Consider the following 18,496-nt stretch of genomic DNA (forward strand, 5'->3'; position numbering starts at 1 on the left):
AGTTCCAGAAACACATCTATTTCTGCTTTATTGACTATGCCAAAGCCTTTGACTGTGTGGATCACAATAAACTGTGGAAAATTCTGAAAGAGATGGGAATACCAGACCACCTAACCTGCCTCTTGAGAAATCTGTATGCAGGTCAGGAAGCAACAGTTAGAACTGGACATGGAACAACAGACTGGTTCCAAATAGGAAAAGGAGTACGTCAAGGCTGTATATTGCACCCTGCTTATTTAACTTCTATGCAGAGTACATCATGAGAAACGCTGGACTGGAAGAAACACAAGCTGGAATCAAGATTGCTGGGAGAAATATCAATAACCTCAGATATGCAGATGACACCACCCTTATGGCAGAAAGTGAAGGGAACTAAAAAGCCTCTTGATGAAAGTGAAAGAGGAGAGTGAAAAAGTTGGCTTAAAGCTCAACATTCAGAAAACGAAGGTCATGGCATCCGGTCCCATCACTTCATGGGAAGTAGATGGGGAAACAGTGGAAACAGGGTCAGACTTTATTTGGGGGGGGGCTTCAAAATCACTGCAGATGGTGATTGCAGCCATGAAATTAAAAGACACTTACTCCTTGGAAGAAAAGTTATGACCAACCTAGATAGCATATTCAAAAGCAGAGACATTACTTTGCCGACTAAGGTCTGTCTAGTCAAGGCTATGGTTTTTCCTGTGGTCATGTATGGATGTGAGAGTTGGACTGTGGAGAAGGCTGAGCGCCGAAGAATTGATGCTTTTGAACTGTGGTGTTGGAGAAGACTCTTGAGAGTCCCTTGGACTGCGAGGAGATCCAACCAGTCCACTCTGAAGGAGATCAACCCTGGGATTTCTTTGGAAGGAATGATGCTGAAGCTGAAACTCCAGTACTTTGGCCACCTCATGGGAAGAGTTGACTCATTGGAAAGACTCTGATGCTGGGAGGGGTTGGAGGCAGGAGGAGGAGGGGACAACAAAGAATGAGATGGCTAGATGGCATCACTGACTCGATGGACGTGAGTTTGAGTGAACTCCAGGAGTTGGTGGTGGACAGGGAGGCCTGGCGTGCTGCAATTCATGGGGTTGCAAAGAGTTGGACACGACTGAGTAACTAAACTGAACTGAACAGATGATTAGTGATGCTGAACATGTTTTTATGTGCCGGTTGGCCATGTGTATGTCTTCTTTGCAAAAAGCTATGTTCAGAACCTCTGCGCATTTTTTCAAATTGGTTTCCTTTTGTTGTTGAGTTTCATGAGTCTTTATATATTTTTAATATTAATCGTTTGTCAAGTATATGGTTTGTAAATATGTTTTCCCATCCAGTAGGTTGCCTTTTCATTTTGATGATGGTTTCCTTCACTGTGTATACGCTTTCTAGTTTGGTGTAATCCCATTTATTTTTGTTGCATTTGTTTCTTTTGCTTTTGGAGTCAGAGCCACAAAACATTGTTAAGACCAATGTCAGTGGTGGTAGTGGTGGTTTAGTCACTAAGTCGTGTCCGACTCTTGTGACCCCATGGACTGTAGCCTGCCAGACTCCTCTTTCCATGGGTTTCTCCAGGCAAGAATACAGGAGTGGGTTGCCATTTCCTTCTCCAGGGCATCTTCCCAACACAGGACTCAAACCCAGGTCTCCTGCATTGCAGGCAGATTCTTTACCGACTGAGCTAGGAGGGAAACTATGGTAGTTGGTTACCACTTTTACTTTCTTCCAGGAATTTTATGGTTTCAGGTCTTAAATTCAATCCTTTAAGCCATTTTGAGTCAATTTTTGTGTGTGGTGTAAGATAGTGGTCTAGTTTCATTGTTTTGTATGTGGCTGTCCATTTTCCCCAACATCATTTATCAAAGAGACTGTCCTCTCTATTGTATCTTCTTGGCTCCTCTGTTGTAAATTAACTGTCTGTATACATGGGTTTATTTCTTGGTTCTTAGTTCTGTTCCGTTAATCTGTGTGTCTGTTTTTTATGTAAAGTGGCTTTTTTTTTTTGTATGTGAAGTGACTACCATTTTAATACATGAAAGTACATGTTACATTGATCACGTGGATAAGAGAAGTGTCTTGAGATCCAAAACTGGAATTCAGAAGACAGGGAGACTGGAAGGTAACTTGTTCCAAACTGTAAAAGGACAATCACACCAAAGTCTGCCTACAACATTTACAAGGTTGTGAAATACATTCTATAATACTTCTTTGAGAAATATATCTTCATAGCAAACATATATGTTCAACTACATGTTTATATAAGTGTAGCAGCAGCAGCAGTCATCAGAATAATTAATTAAAATAACTTAGTGGGCATTGGAAAGGCTAGTAATGTTTGGAGAGGGCTTCCAAGGCGGCGCTAGTGGTAAAGAACCCACCTGCCAACGCAAGAGACATAGAGATGAAAGTTTGATCCTTGGGTCAGGAAGATCCCCTGAAGGAGGGCATGGGAACCCACTCCAGTATTCTTGCCTGGCAAACACTATGGACAGAGGGGCCTGGTAGGCTACAGTCCATAGTGTTGCAAAGAGTTGGACACAAATGAAGCGACTTAGCAGCATGCAATGTTTGGATAAGTAATGAAATAAAGATATACATAATTAACATTACATGTTTATTCCATAAAATATATTTATCTTGCCTTTACTTCTATAATATCATCAATTATGTTTTAATATTTATATTAGTTCTTGAAGATGCTCTAGAAAATTACCACAAAGTTGGTAGCTTAAAGCAGCAGGTGACTGGGGACTTTTCTGGTGGTCCAGCGGTTAAGAATCCACCTTGTAATGCAGGGGACACAATTTTGATGCCTGGTTGGGGAACTAAGGTCCCACGTGCTCTGGAGAAAGATCCCACAGTGGAAGACCTGATGCAGACAAAATAAATATATGCATATTTTTAAAAAATAGCAACAAATATATTCACCCACAGTTCTTAAGACCGTAAGTTCAAAATCAAGGTGTCAGCAGGACTACTGTCTCCTTAAAGGCTCTAGGTGAGAGTCCATTCTTTATCTTTTCCAGTTTCTGGTGACTGCCAGCACATGTTGGCTTGTGTGTGCATTACTCCAACCTCTGCCTCCATCTTCACTTATCGTTCTTGTGTGTGTGTGTGTGTGTGTGTGTGTGTGTGTGTGTAAAATGTCCCTCTGCCTTTCTCTTATAAGGACACTTATAAGTGCCATCTCTTAGAACAGCACTTTGAACCCATTGGGTTCATTTTAAAATCATTTTTCCAAATCAGGTAACAGGGATTAAGATTTTATCTTTGGGGCAACTAGTCAACCCACTATAGTAATCAAACATTTCCTGCTTCTATTAACACTAATTGACTAAAGGATTATAAAAATGTATTTTTATTTGAAGTATATAAAGTTTAAATGCATTGTTGGCCAGAAGCAAACAGACTGCCAGATAGTGTTTCCAGCAAAGATAGGTTTATTCAGGATCATCAGAGAATTGCCTTTTGGTACCCACAACCATGGTAAGTCATGGGTAAGTTCCCCTTTCTGATCTCCAATCTCTATTTAATTGAAATATCTGTTTGTTACTTTTTTACATTTCCTTCTGTTGATCAAGATCTTTCTCTGAAAATCTCCCTAATCGACAGTCAGGGTTTCTAGTTTCTGTGGGTTTTTGTTCCTCTATGACAGGAACGAGCTTTCTGGGGTGCAGAGCCTCATGTCAGAGGGAAAGTGAACAGACTGGACCTTCCTCTGGTTGCAGGGAGCATGGGCTTCTCGCTAGCTGTAGTGCCTGGGCTTCTCATTCTCGGGGCTTCTCTTGTTGTCAAGCAGGGCCTCTAGAGAATGGGGGTCCAGTAGCATGGGCTTAGTTGCTTCATGACATGTGGAATCTTCCCAGACCAGGGATCATACCCGTGTCCTCCTATATTGGCAGTCAGTTTCTTAACCACTTGATCACCAGTTTAAGTCCAGACAGAGTTCTTATATGGAATTCACTGGACTCCTCTTCGTTGGGTCTCTAATTCCCTGAAATGGTACCTCAGTGTTGGTAGTAAGGGCCCACGTGCTTTGTCAGGACCAAGGCTTTCATCAGGTCGTCTGGAGGGTTCGGACTTAAAGAGGTTTAGGAATCAAAGCTGCAGTCTTTCCAATTATACAGCAGCTGGGGCAAGACCAAAACTGACCTCTTCCACCGGCCTCCTGGGTGGGCGGTGCAGAATGACTCGACGCCCTCCACTCCTTCCACAGCGCAACGTTACGCCTCTGGGGGTGGGGCTGAGGGGACCAAGGCCCCTCCCCCAAGTCCCGCCCCTTTCCCCAGCTTGGGGCATTCTCAGTGGGCATGCTCGGTATTAAGGGCTCGTGTTGGTCTCCTAGGCGGAAGCAGGTTCAGCGAGTATGCGTGTATTTCCCAGGGTTCTCCGCTCTGCTGTCATGGCGGCCTCCTTGTTCCGTTATCCGCACATGCTGTTCTAGGCTTTGTGTTTACAGGAACTGTCGCCACTAGTCGTCGGCGTCTTGGTCGCTCTAACTTTTACTTTCTTCTTTTTGACTCCTGTGTGACCCTCGTAGGAATCTTTTGGCTGCAGCTATGTCCGGGGTGATGTGGACCCCGGAGCTGGCAGTTCTGAGGGGCTTCCCTACTCAGGCTGAGCGGCAGCAGTGGAAGCAGGAGGGAGTCGCCAGTTTGGGTGAGAGGGGTGAACTTGCCAGGGAGGGACTTAGGCCGCCGTGAGGACTGTGGGGAGAACAGGTGGCGGCGGCTGGGTTTTCATCCCTCCTGTATTTTCTTCCTTCCTAAATCTGCCTGATTTCTTTAGGCTTCAGGTGTTACATCTGGTGGGCGTGGTCTTCAGGTTCCGTACTTGTCTTCACTCTAAATTTTTCCCAGTCCAGAGGTTCTTTACCGTCTGAGCTACCAGGGAAGCCCTCAGTAATAATCTCAATTATTTTTTATAATCTCTTAACACTTATTCACTCATTTAATCCTTATAATAGACACATAAAGTAGGCAGTACTTTTGTTCCCTTTTTGCAGATGAAGACATTTAAGTAAGTTGGTTAAGTAATTTATTCAAGGTCTCACAACTGCTAAGTACAACAACTGAAATGAGGCAGCAAAGATGTAATCTTGTAAGCAAAGCACAGTTACCCGAGAAACAAAGAGTTAAAAGGCACATTTACTACAGGGTTATAGGTACATGTTGTTGTGGGGTTTAAGCTGGACCCAAAAGAGAAATAACAATTTAGGACAGCGTGTGTGTGTGTGTGTGTGTGTGTGAGAGAGAGAGAGAGAGAGAGAGAGAGAGAGAGAGAGTTTAACACAGTATATATGTATAAGTGGGATGTGTGTGTGTGTATGGACACACCTGTGTTTGGGTGTTATATGCAATAGGTGCTTCAGGTGAGAGGTAGTTTCTGAAGTCTGAGTCTGGAAGTCTTATGGAAGAAATCAAACTTGACCTGATTTTTGATCCAAGAGTAAGACTAGTAAGTGGAAAAGAGTTCACCAGTGTAAAAGTGTGTAGGCAGGAATGTGCATTTGGATATTAGGGGAACCATAAGTGCACCAGCTTTTCACCAGGGAGTATGGTTGGGCTTCCTTGGTGGCTCATAAACAGTAAAGAATCTGCCTGCAATGCAGGAGAACATCAACCTAGGGATCCTGGATTGTATCCCTGTGTCTGGAAAATTCCCTGGAGAAGGTAATGGCTACCCACTCCAGTATTCTTGCCTGGAGAATTCCATGGATAAAGGAGCCTGATGGGCTGCTGTCCATGGGGTTGCAAAAAGTCAGACAGGACTGAGTGATTTATCACTTTCATGGTGGGGGTAGTGGGAGCCAGATGGTAAAAGGAAATGTTCTAAGGAAACTTTTCTGTTCTCAGTAGGATTCCTTTTGAATTGTCAGCAGAAGGATGATGTTTCTTGCTAATGAGAAATATTTTTTCTAGGTCTAACTTCTGCCTTACTGCTCATGATATGGATGAGCTCCTAATTATAGGAGAAGTGATGGGAATTTGCACAGTGCTTTGTGATTAATTTATAGGAAGTGTTCTAGATATATACATTTTTTTTTTGCATACTGAAATGGTAATAGTGTTACCCTTTACTACTATGAAAATAGTAGTTTTTTGGATTATTGTACAAATTTTCTTTCTGTTACAGAGAGTGAATCTTACCTACAATTGTTGCTGGAAGGGAACTACAAAGCCATATTGTTAAATTCATTGACTCAAAGTATTTTAAATTCAGCAACAATAACTGAAGAAAAGATTGACAGCTACCTAGAGAAGCAGATAGTAACATTCCTGGATGATGACTCAGCAGATTTGGACAAAACCAGAAGGTAGAATTTTATTTGAAATTTTCATAGAGAAATGAATTTTGAATACATTTGGTAGTGTCTTGACAATGTGTAATGCACACTGACTTTTGTGGTTTTTGGAAAACCTGGCTTTACATTTAGTCAAGACTCTTGATGTATGTAATAATCTATGTAAAAGCTTCTGTCCAGAGGACCATCGAGAATGAAAAGGTAAAGTGGTGTTGGATGTCAGAGGATCGTATATAACACTAACTTATGACTGGGTGGTAGCTGCCAACCACTGAGCTTCCAGTTGCTTAGGTCTCATAGGTTTTAGCCATACTTAAGACTTCGGACCTTCTTTCCTTTTAACATGAAAGTGTACACTATCCATCTGGCTATTTGTTGATTGCCCAGTGAGAATTGTAACTACTTTTATTATTTTTAGATTGTTATCTTTAATGTTTTTATTATGGAACCCTTGGTTTATCTTCTTCCATTGATGTTTATGTAATTTAATAGTATTTAGTATAAGGGATGGAGAAGGCAATGGCAACCTACTGCAGTACTCTTGCCTGGAAACTCCCATGGACGGAGAAGCCTGGTGGGCTGCATTTCATGGGGTCACAAAGAGTCGGACACGACTGGGCGACTTCACTTTTCACTTTCATGCATTGGAGAAGGAAATGGCGACCCACTCCAGTGTTCTTGCCTGGAGAATCCCAGGGACGGTGGAGCCTGGTGGGCTGCTGTTTATGGGGTTGCACAGAGTTGGACACGACTGAAGTGACTTAGCAGCAGTAGCAGTATAAGGGATAGTTGCACGGCAGTTAACCTAATTTTTTCAGTGGCTTATATTTTACTCTTGTAAGTTTAATATACCTTTCTTTTCTCCACTGGCTCTGGCAACCACGTTGTTTTAGTTTTCTTTAAAACATATGCAGTTTTGTTTTATCATAATTTGTAAGAAATGACTTCGTTTTAGTTCTTCAACAAATCAACTACTGTGCTTAATGTTGAGGTTGTAAAGATGAATAAAATGTAATCTGCATCTATTAGGAGTTCATAAAAGAATACTACTATAGACATTGTATTTTACTTAACAAATGTCGTTCATTTTTATTTTTCTGGCCTTCTGGTAGCTTTTCATTCCTCTTGTGTCGTTCCTGTCATTTTGCTATCAGGTGTTTGTGTGTTACCATAGCTTTGTGTGGTGCACGTGAGAACACATGTATATACACAAATGCATTATACACTGGTTGACCAGAACTCTTGCTTGTCACATAGAGCTGAGAAGAGACATTTCAGTTACTTTATTTTGAGGATTTGAAAATTAAACTGTATTCTTAGCTATCTTTGAGGATTTTGATTTTTAGTTATGGCATTTATTAAGGCTTACATTAAGATCTTGCTGCACACCTGTTTCCCCAAGTTTCCTAAACTACTGACTACAAACAGCCTCTATTCTTTCTTTGCTCTGCTCTCGGTTGCTCTGTGTCCAGAGCATTCTGGATACCATGGCTTGTCGATTTGATTTTTTTTTTTCCTTAAAGAATCTTCCTTTTTGAGGTAGGGCCTAGGGAATATAAGAGGGTTCCTGTAGCTTCATGCTGAAGAAAAAGTGAAAGCAGTCATCCTCTTCCTCCAATATTCCCTAGGCCCTACCGCAAAAAGGAAGATTCTTTAAGAATTCCATGAACTGTATAGTCCATGGAGTCACAAAGAGTTGGACACAGCTGAGTGACTTTCACTTGTGTCTTAATCTAAAGGTTGGCAAATTACCTCCGGTGGGTCAAGGCCAACGTGTCTCAGAGTGTTGCTTACATTTTTAAAAGGGTTAGGGAAAAAAGAAACACGTGTGACCTGTAAAGCCTAAATTTTTTTCTCCTTTACAGAATAAGTTTACCTACTTACTCCTGTCTTCAGTCAAAGCAGGATTGAAAAGAAATAGCTTCAAGTAAAGTAACTATGGTTTTTTTTGTTGTTGTTCTCATAGTTTGTAGTGCAGATCAAGAAAATGTTTGGAAACAACTTTTTATTGTCAGCTTTCTTATGTACAAAATCAATTTTTCACCCAGTCAGTGTCAGAGCTGTTAAATAGAACGCAAGATAATGTTCTCAGGATCTGATCAGGTGCTAAGCCCGTGCTGTTCGAGAGAATGTTCGTGACGATGGACATACTCTGTATCTGCTCCATCCAGTGCGGGAGCCAGGAGCCACGTTTGGCCATTGAGCACTGGAAATGTAGATGGTGTGACTGAGGGACTGAATTTTAAAATTTTATCTGTGTGTGGGTGCATACATAGTTGTGTCCAACTCTTTGCAGCCCCATGGACTGTAGCCCACCAGGCTCCTCTATCCCTGGAATTTTCCAGGCAAGAATATTGGGTTGCCATTTCCTTCTCCAGGGGATCTTCCTGACCCAGGGATAGAACCCACATCTCTGGTGTCTCCTGCCTTGGCAGGTGGATTCTTTACCACTAGTGCCACCTGGGAATTAACTTAAAGAGCCATATGTGACTCAAGGTGATTGTGTTGGACTTTGTGGACCTAAACTGTGTAGATTTCAGAAATTTTTTTTGTAATACTCTCAGATAATCTCAATGTTGATATCTTACATTTTTCTTAATAACACTGAAATGAAATAGTAGTGTATTTGTGGTTATACATAATGGTTTATGTTTATTTCTTTATTCTTATTTGCAGACAACAGAAGATATTCCTACTTGGTGTGAGCAGTTTGCAACTTTTTGTTCAGAGTAACTGGACGGGCCCTCTTGTTGATTTACACCCTCAGGATTTTTTGCCATCTGTTTTGTTTCAGCAGTTCAGTGAGGTACGCTTCTTGGAAATATCATATGTAGATATTATTGTGTTTATTCTTTAGAAATGGATCTTTGTAAGCCAGAGTTGATAGTAGGTCAGAGAGAAACATGACTTTGTGGCTTGTACAGAAGCTACTAAGAATGCTTGTTCATTGATCAGAGTTTCATGTAATTCAGAAGTTCCATTGTCAGTCTCAAACTCCTCTTCAAACGCTCCTCATTTTATGGAGCTCTCCTAGCTGCACTGTTTATTAAAGAATGGACAGCTGCACCAGTCCTCCAGCTGAATATTTTACCACAGCTACACAAAGATGGGGAAGGCAATGGCACCCAACTCCAGTACTCTTGCCTGGAAAATCCCATGGACGGAGGAGCCTGGTGGGCTGCTGTCTATGGGGTCTCACAGAGTCAGACACGACTGAAGCAACTTAGCAGCAGCAGCAGCAGCACACAGAGATACTTTCTGAAGAAGTAGAAAGTCTGGAGATCTGTTTAATTTTGTTGCAGAAAAGTTTTGTGGCTGTGTTTAAAACAGTTCCTGGTGAGGTTTCCTTTGTGTCACAGATATACTTATTTGTATGTACTTAAAGTGTCTGGCTTGGAGATGCCCCATGGTGATAATGAGTCTTAATATCCGTGTATGGAGATAATGTTATTCACCTGCATCCGTAGGTCATCAGTAGGGCTTGCAGTTTGAACACCTCAGTTGTGTTTGACCACATGTACCCAGGGCTTGGAGGAATGTGACATGCCCTAAGAAGAAGAATGGTAACTGAGTTATCCAGCCACCTCAGAGAACTGGAGCATAACTATTGATCACTCAGCCTGGAAAAAGGGCACCTTAACATCCAGAACTTAGGCAGTCAGAGAGACCTGTTTACTGTTTCCTGGTTTCTCAGAATTAGAAATAGCTGATGAAAGGGGAATGGAGTTGTTAGAGATCAGTGTTAATAATTTGATAGGAATTACAAAAGCAGTCATAATCTGAAGCCATAGCAGTTACTGCCGTACAGTCAGTTTACTGAGTCATAATGTTATATTGTGATAGAATAACGAAGACTCACAGTGCTGGCTCTAAATCATTATTGAAAGGTTAAAAGCCTTCCATATTTTATGTCTAAGAAGGGAATTTAATCTATACCTTATAGAAGTTTTCATCCAAAATGATTACAAGTAAAATCCCCAAGATTTTGGCACTTAAAGAGATGCTTTGATTATCTAGAAGTTTACGTATGTGGAACATCGCACTTCCTCTTTGTGTATGAAACAGTTTCTGGCCTCTGTTGCTGCCCAGTGCAGGTTAGAAACCTACCAAACAAGCTTGCAATTATGTACTGAGCACTGATGTGTGGTTGGAGTGGTGCTTCATTGCTGTGTGTTGTATCAATTTGACATTTTCTGTTGATGAGAAGACTGAAGCTCACAGTGGTAAGAGAAACTTGCAGAGGCTTTATAGTTGGGGGATTGGAACCCACATTTTCTGGGTCCAAATCCAGTACTCTTTCTGCTGTGCTAGTGTGGAAGCTCATGTGGAGTCAGATAGCAATTCAGACGGTACAGAAATGGGTTACATGAGAGAATCAAACTATAAGAAGCATTGAAATGAATAAAGAGATGTGAGGAAAGTGAATTTTGCCTGAGAAGACCTTTTAGTCAAGAGTGGACCTTGAGGCAGAACCTGAAGGGTGATGAGGGAAGTGGATCGGTAGAGAAGAGGAGGAAGTACGTTCTAGATGTAGTCACGTGAGCACAGATTTAGAGGACAGATGACTGTGGTGTTTGCGAGGGCTGTATGAGAGGGCTGCTTTGAGCCTGTTGGGGCAGTAGTAAAAGATGGGGCTCAGGCCACACTGTAGGAAATTTTCACTAAGACCTTGATTTTAATCTTTTTATTGTAAGTACATCTTACTCTCAAAAAAGCATACAAAATGTGTGCAGTTTAAATAATAAAACATCTTTGTTTCCACCACCTGGCTTGAGAGAGGGAACATCACCAGCCTGGAGAATGGAACTTTCTGCCTGCTCTTGCTTAGGTGTTGAGCCCCTTTGCCATTGCGGTGGCTCTGTGGGCCCAGGGCTGGGAGAGCCTTGGAACTGGTCTCGTCTGGCTTAGCGGCCTTCTCTAGCTACCTGGTGTACACCACAAATCATAGCATCTTCTGCATGTGCTCTGACTTGGAAAAGCATTAGAAGGTCTCCTGCGTGTGCTTCTTGGTGACATCCCCAGCCCCCTTTCTCATGAAACATCTCATGAATTTGATGTTAACATTCCATTGCTTGCTTCATAGTTTTAGCACTTACGTATGTATGTATCCTCAGAGAACATACTGTTTAGTTTTGCCAGTTTCTGAACTTTATATAAGTTAAATAAGTGTGGCAATATATAGCCTTGATGTGCTCCTTTCCTGATTTGGAACCAGTCTGTTGTTCCATGTCCGGTTCTAACTGTGGCTTCTTGACCTGCATACAGATTTCTCAGGAGGCAGGTCAGGTGGTCTGGTATTCCCATCTCTTGAGGAATTTTCCACAGTTTTTTGTGATCCACACAGTCAAAGGCTTTGGCATAGTCAATAAATAAGCAAATAAAGCTTATTTAACTTATATGCAGAGTATATCAGGAGAAATGCTGGACTGGATGAGGCACAAACTGGAATCTCGATTGCCGAGAGAAATACCAATAACCTCAGATATGCAGATGACACCACGCTTATGGCAGAGAGTGAAGAACTAAAGAGCCTTTTGATGAAAATGAAAGAGGAGAGTGAAAAAGTTGGCTTGAAACTCAACATTCAGAAAACTAAGATCATGGTATCTGGTTCCATTACTTCATGGCAAATAAATGGGGAAACAGTCGAAACAGTGACAGACTTTTATTTTGGGGGGCTCTAAAATCACTGCCGATGGTGACTGTAGCTATGAAATTAAAAGACGCTTGCTCCTTGGAAGGGAAGTTATGACCAACCTAGACACCTTATTAAAAAGCAGAGACATTACTTTGCCAACAAAGGTCTGTCTTGTCAAAGCTATGATTTTTCTGGTGGTCAGGTATGGATGTAAGAGTTGAACTATAAAGAAAGCTGAGCACCAAAGAATTGATGCTTTTGAACTGTGGTGTTGGAGAAGACTCTTGAGAGTCCCTTGGACAGCAAGGAGATCCAGCCAGTCCATCCTAAAGGAAATTAGCCCTGAATATTCACTAGAAGGACTGATGTTGAAGCTGAAACTCCAATACTTTAGCCACCTGATATGAAGAACTTACTCATTTAAAAAGACCCTGATGCTGGGAAAGATTGAAGGCAGGAGGAGAAGGGGACAACAGAGGATGAGATGGTTGGATGACATCACCAACTCAGTGGCCATCAGTTTGAGTAAACTCTGGGAGTTGGTAATGGACAGGGAGGCCTGGCATGCTGCAGTCCATGGGGTTGCAAAGAGATGGACACGACTAAGTGACTGAACTGAACTATATAAAAGTGAAATAAATTGTGTTCTGTGACTTGCTTTGCTTAGATGTATATTTTTGGTTATTATAAACAATTCATTTTTTATTGTTGCATAGTATTCCAACTGTATGAATGGACCACAGTTTATATATCTGTTCTACTCTTGATGGCCACATGGGATGTTTCCGTTTTTGGCAGTATATTATGTACTGTGCGGTTGGGACCATATCTCCTAGGATTCATTTGTAAGAATTTCCAAGCACAGAAAAACTTAAAATAGGATAATGTTTGGTGCAATGAGCTAAATGAAGGAGGCTGTTTTTACTGCCTGCCCCCTTCCTAGGGCTATAGTTAGGTTCCCTGAGGGCTGAGAGGACTGATGTTTTTCCACACTTGTAAATGCTTCCCAGGGCTGAGCTGGGAAGCTCTGCTGAGGGCAGGGATCCACAGGTGGAGTTGCTGTGCTCTAGGGTGTACGCACGGTCAGCTCTTCTTACTTGTGTCAGGTTGTTTTGGAGAGAATTATTCAGTTTATACTCTTTACCAGCAATCTGACAATTTGGAAGATCGAGGGAGTTGAAGTTTTTAAATTGGGGAGTGGCATATCAGTATTTTCCAGTTGTCATTTTCCTGTGCTTATTGATGTTTTATAGTTCTTGTGAGGACAGATATTTGTGAATATACTTCATGGTCTTGGAGTATAGTCATCAAAGCCAAATTAATTTCCCCTGCCTCCAACTTAGGGCCTTGGCATTTTTAGCACTGCTTTGTGACCACTGGTCTAACCAGCCTCGGGAATAGCACTAGAGGTTAACGTCTGAGTAGGTCCCTCTCACACATAAAAGCTGATCTTCTAGTAAACTGGTTTTATATCAGATGTATCTCAGGCTTCCAGATGTTGACTTTTTTTCACTGTTCTGATTAATAAGTATTTTTATATGTCTTATGCTCTCGTGACTGAGGAATTGTTGCTAAGGGACTTGTAATTTTCATTTTATCTGTTTTAGTTGAAAATGTAAACAGCCCTCTTTAAAATTCAGCCATTTTTCTAAACCTCTGTAAGCATGGTTAGAGCTTGGTTGGAATTATCAGTGTTAGATCACAGGAGTAGATAGAGACTGCTTCACTTAAGCAGAAGACGGAAAAGCATTCAATTTTTTTAATAATAATGATGCAGAATAACTTTGGGAAAAGAAATTTGTTTGTTTATTCATGCATTCAGTCCTTTACTTATTTATTATTTGCCCTGTTAATGGCGTTGTCCGAGAACTTAAAGAGAAAGAAGTTGAGTAACCAACCTCTGACTTTGAGTATCAGAGGAAATGAGGTCCAAGTACTATATCACGGAGTATCTCTTTGCGTAATTTTCTGTTTGTTGCCCTGTTAAGTCACCTGTTTGTTATCTTTAAGGATTTCATTAAAAGATGGTGATCTAAATTTGTGCTACAACAGGTGGATGTCTTTTTTGTCTCAGTGTGATTAGAAAAGGGTTCTTTTTCTTTAAGTCATGTCTTGTACTCACCAGTTTGGTTGGGATGTTAGGAAATAAAGATTGTTAAGTCCACCTAAAAGGCAAGATGATTTGGTGAGGCTTCAGGTCCAGCTTGGGCATGTTAGGCAGGGTCTTCTCTCAAGTCCTTAAGCAGTAGACTTGCTGGTGTAATTGATACGTCCTCTTGGAGGTCTTGCGGGGAACCTCAGACTCATCGCATCCACACTGGATTCATGGTGAGCTTCTTCTCCAAACCAGGTCCTCTGCTGTGTCTGTGTGTCAGTTGCTTACCCCTCGTCATGAGTTGTCCCAGTCAGAAGGCTGGCAGTGATCCTGGCACTGTCCTGGGACTTCCTTGTGCTTAGCCGAGGTCTGAGGGGAAGGTAGCATGAGATGGTAGGAAGAATACTGGCTTGGGAGTTGGAAGACCTGGGCTGTAATCTCTGTTCAGACGCTAACTTTGGTGTGATTTTGGACTGAACTTAACTTTTTTTGTTCTGTTTTCTTCTAAGATTGAGGCAGTTGTAATACTTCACAATAGTTCCTTGATTATTGAACTTGAAAAAAAAATTTCACTCTACCCTCAGTGTAGGTTAACAGTAAGCTTTATTGGTGGTTTGCTGGTGGTCATTCACATTGTCTTTATTCCTCAAGTACACTCTTCAGTGATGATGGAGGCGCTGTTCCTTTTGTACCTTTATGGAATGTTTTTATAAAGCATTGAGCCTGGCACTGGCATCACTTGGATTGTTTAATCCTTATAAGAAACGTGTGAGGTGTAGGTACTGTTATTTGATTTTATATTTCAGGAAACTGAGGCTCAGTTAAAAGAAATCTGCCTATGCCCACAAACTAATAAATGGGTAAAAGTAAAACTAATAAATGGGTAATAAACTAATAAACTAGTAAAAGGACTCCATCCTGTGTTGGTGACTTAGAGAGCCTGTGTTCCTGATGTTGAGCATTCCTGCTGTTGATTTTGTGGCAACTGTCAAAATTATTCAGCCCACATTTTAAAAACATGAGTGTCTGGTCCAGTGTAGAAAATCCGTTCAGTTGAGAAATGGATTTTTCACAGACCTTCCTGTTGGGCAGGCTCTGTTCACGTCGGTCCGTGATTGTATGCCTACTCAGCATCTGATATGTAAGACTTTGTTATTCTTTGACCTGATAGTAATTAAGGGGCAGCTGTGGTTTGTAATGATATTAGCTGACTGGTGAAGCGTATATGAAATGTAGGTATTTAATATAAATACTTTCACATAGAGATGGCTTTACTGAGAAAACACTTTTAAATCTGTAAGATAATGGTGCCTCTTCAATCGTAGCATTTTCTGGATTGTTCTGTTCCTCTAAAGTATAAGCAGATGGGTGGTCATTGGTCAGGGCAGGCTGGAGTTGTAGATCTCTAAAGGCATTTATAGTATTAGGACTTGGTCCAGTGCCAGTAGCTGTGTAATAGATTAATGATTGTGTTTCAGAGCTGATTAACTGGAAAATATGTATCCTTATAAGACATACAAAGGTTAACTTTTTTCTAAATTATTTGATCATATATATATATATATATATTTTTTTTTTTTTTTTCAGATCAAAGGACTGGATGCATTTGTTCTGAGTCTGCTTGTTCTAGATGGTGAATCAATCTACAGCCTGACCGCAAAGCCTATCCTGCTGTTATTAGCAAGAATTATCTTAGTGAATATAAGACATAAACTGACAGCTATTCAGGTAAGGAAAAAAAAGGAGCCAGGAGATTCAGACCCAGGTGTGACTTTTGTGCTGATTAGCATCAGACTTTAGATGTGATGCTGACAATGTCTTGGTATATTTATTTTCTAAGTCTTCCTTAGGTATTTAATTTAATCTCCCCTAATGAGATTAATGAGATCAATGCAAAGAAATAGAGGAAAAGAACAGAATGAGAAAGACTACAGATCTCTTCAAGAAAATTAGAGATACCAAGGGAACATTTCATGCAAAGATGGGCTTGATAAAGGACAGAGATGGTATGGACCTAACAGAAGCAGAAGATATTAAGAAGAGGTGGCAAGCATACACAGAAGAACTGTACAAAAAAGATCTTCACAACCCGGATAATCACAATGGTGTGATTACTCATCTAGAGCCAGACATCCTGGAATGTGAAGTCAAGTGGGCCTTTGAACTGTGGTGTTGGAGAAGACTCTTGAGAGTCCCTTGGACTGCAAAGAGATCCAACCAGTCCATTCTGAAGGCGATCAGCCCTGGGATTTCTTTGGAAGGACTGATGCTAAAGCTGAAACTCCAGTACTTTGGCCACCTCATGCGAAGAGTTGACTCATTGGAAAAGACTCTGATGCTGGGAGGGATTGGGGGCAGGAGGAGAAGGGGACGACCGAGGATGAGATGGCAGGATGGCATCACTGACTCGATGGACATGAGTCTGAGTGAACTCCGGGAGTTGGTGATGGACAGGGAGGCCTGGCGTGCTGCAATTCATGGGGTCGCGAAGAGTTGGACACTACTGAGCAACTGAACTGAACTGAACGAGATTAGACTAGTATAAAATGAAACATTGTCTCTTTAACAGAATTTATATATGTGTTGAATGTATGTATACATGTGTGTAAGTGTTCAATCTCTGAATCTTAAAAGTGGATTTAGAAACATCCATCACAGTCTTTTATGAATTTCATGTAAGGATAATGAGCAGTAGCCAGAAGTATGCATAGCACTTACAGTAGATCTTAATTACTATTACTGTTTCTTGGCTCATGTCCTGCACTGATTGATATTTGGGTTGGGTTTAGTAGAGCATTTGTTCAGTATCCATTATGTGGTTTCTCTAGGTTACATATAAATTAGTGAGAAAAGCTAATATGCAGTAGGAGGTGATAAAAACCCCAAGAGAGAATTGAAGAAAGTCCTTGAGGTGTGTTGGTTCTGTTGCAGCTTCTCAGCTGTGTGCAGCTAACTCTTCAATCTGCCTTGCAGTGTGAAAGCAGCTGCAGATAATATGTGAATGAGTGTGACTGTATACCAATAAAACTTTATTTATGGACTGTGAAATTTACATTTAATATACTTTCACATGTCACAAAATTTTCTTTTCTTTCTTTCAAAAATGTAAGAACCAGTCTTGGTTTGGGGCTAAAGGAAAACAGGTAGAGGACAGTTTCTGACCCACAGGCTTGAAGCTTCCTGATTTCTATCCTGATCATTGCAACTTAGGCATGTAGACCCTGTACTGCCAGAAATAGTAAATCTAAATTTTATGTGAAATATCCCAGTTTCCAAGTGTTGGCTGAGAAAGTTTAAGAAATAATATTTCTATGGATAAAATGGGGACTTGGTCTGTACTGTATAAGGGCTTATTTTCCTGAGCATTTAAGTTGAGGCAAAGAAGAGGTAAAAAGGGAATCATGCCTCTTTCAGCAACTCTCTTGAGAGCTAGAAGGTTTGGAATCAGTTGTACCGGAAGGGTTTTTACTTGATGGGTTTCAGTGTATACTAGCAAATATAAGGCCTTTGATCTTTTTAGTGATGTTAGTTTGAATTAAAAAATGTTTTTCCAAGTTGATTGAGTTAAATGATCTTATAGACTGAGTAGTACTTGACCCTAAAGAAAGTATCATCAAGATATGAGGTTGCTAAATGGTATCATTTTCTTTCTAGTGAGACTAATGGTCATTAATGAGTTAGTGATACAGTTTTCTTGATGGAAAACTTTCATCAGCGGGCATATTAAGCAGGAATGTATCAGGTTGATTTTTTATTAAAAATAACAATGATTTTATTTTTGTGAAACAATAAAAGAAGATGATTTTTCCCCACTCCCTAGTCTGTGGAGTATATAGACCATTATTAGTAATATGTTAATGTTGAGTAAAAGGAATTTTGGCTTCGGAATCAGACCAGAGTTTGTCTGGCTTAGCCTCTCACCATCTCTGTGACCTTAGGCCAGTGAATTACTCTGAATATCAGTTTCCTCATTTATAAAGGGGACTTGAGTTGGCAAGCAGTTACTGGGTTTCTTTTGAGTATACTCATGCACCCTGCCTTCTAGAAGGTTACTCACTAGTATGACTTGTCAATCAGAACAAGTAGTAAGTGCTCTAGTCAGGAGACAGGATCTGGGAACTGTCTAAAGCAAGACTTCAAGTTTCCTTTTTCATTAACGCCTCAGATTTTCTATTAAGTGATTCTTGACAGATAGAAAAAGGCACTTTTATTTTCTAGTAAAAAAAAAATAGATCATGCTTTCTTTCTTTGTTTCACACTCCCCCTTCTCTCATGTGAAGATTTTGGATTAAAGAGTTAGTTTATAGATCTGATTTTTAAGAGCTGAGCATCTAAAGTCGTATGTTTTTTAAACAGGGCAGTCTGTTTGACTGGATCTGTCTTAATTCCCATGTCTAGAAAAGGAAAGAATATGTTGCCAGACCTGACTCACTCACTGCTGACAGCAGATAAGGACGGATAATTGGAATATAGACTGACTTCA

The 18,496-nt window shown here is 40.8% G+C and overlaps 1 protein-coding gene across 1 annotated transcript in view; it reads left to right on the forward strand.

Annotated features, from left to right (window-relative positions):
• Positions 1-4,500: 4,500 nt before the first annotated feature.
• The window catches only part of TTC27 (tetratricopeptide repeat domain 27), a 179,689-nt gene continuing 165,693 nt past the window's right edge, over positions 4,501-18,496 (forward strand). Inside the window, exons 1-4 of the mRNA XM_052648906.1 lie at positions 4,501-4,635; positions 6,112-6,292; positions 8,957-9,086; positions 15,601-15,741. Coding sequence (XP_052504866.1) covers positions 4,536-4,635; positions 6,112-6,292; positions 8,957-9,086; positions 15,601-15,741 — 552 coding nt within the window. The 5' untranslated portion in view covers positions 4,501-4,535. The remainder of the gene's footprint in view (positions 4,636-6,111; positions 6,293-8,956; positions 9,087-15,600; positions 15,742-18,496) is intronic.

This window comes from Budorcas taxicolor, chromosome 11 (genome assembly GCF_023091745.1).
Source record: "Budorcas taxicolor isolate Tak-1 chromosome 11, Takin1.1, whole genome shotgun sequence".
Lineage (NCBI taxonomy): Eukaryota > Metazoa > Chordata > Mammalia > Artiodactyla > Bovidae > Budorcas > Budorcas taxicolor.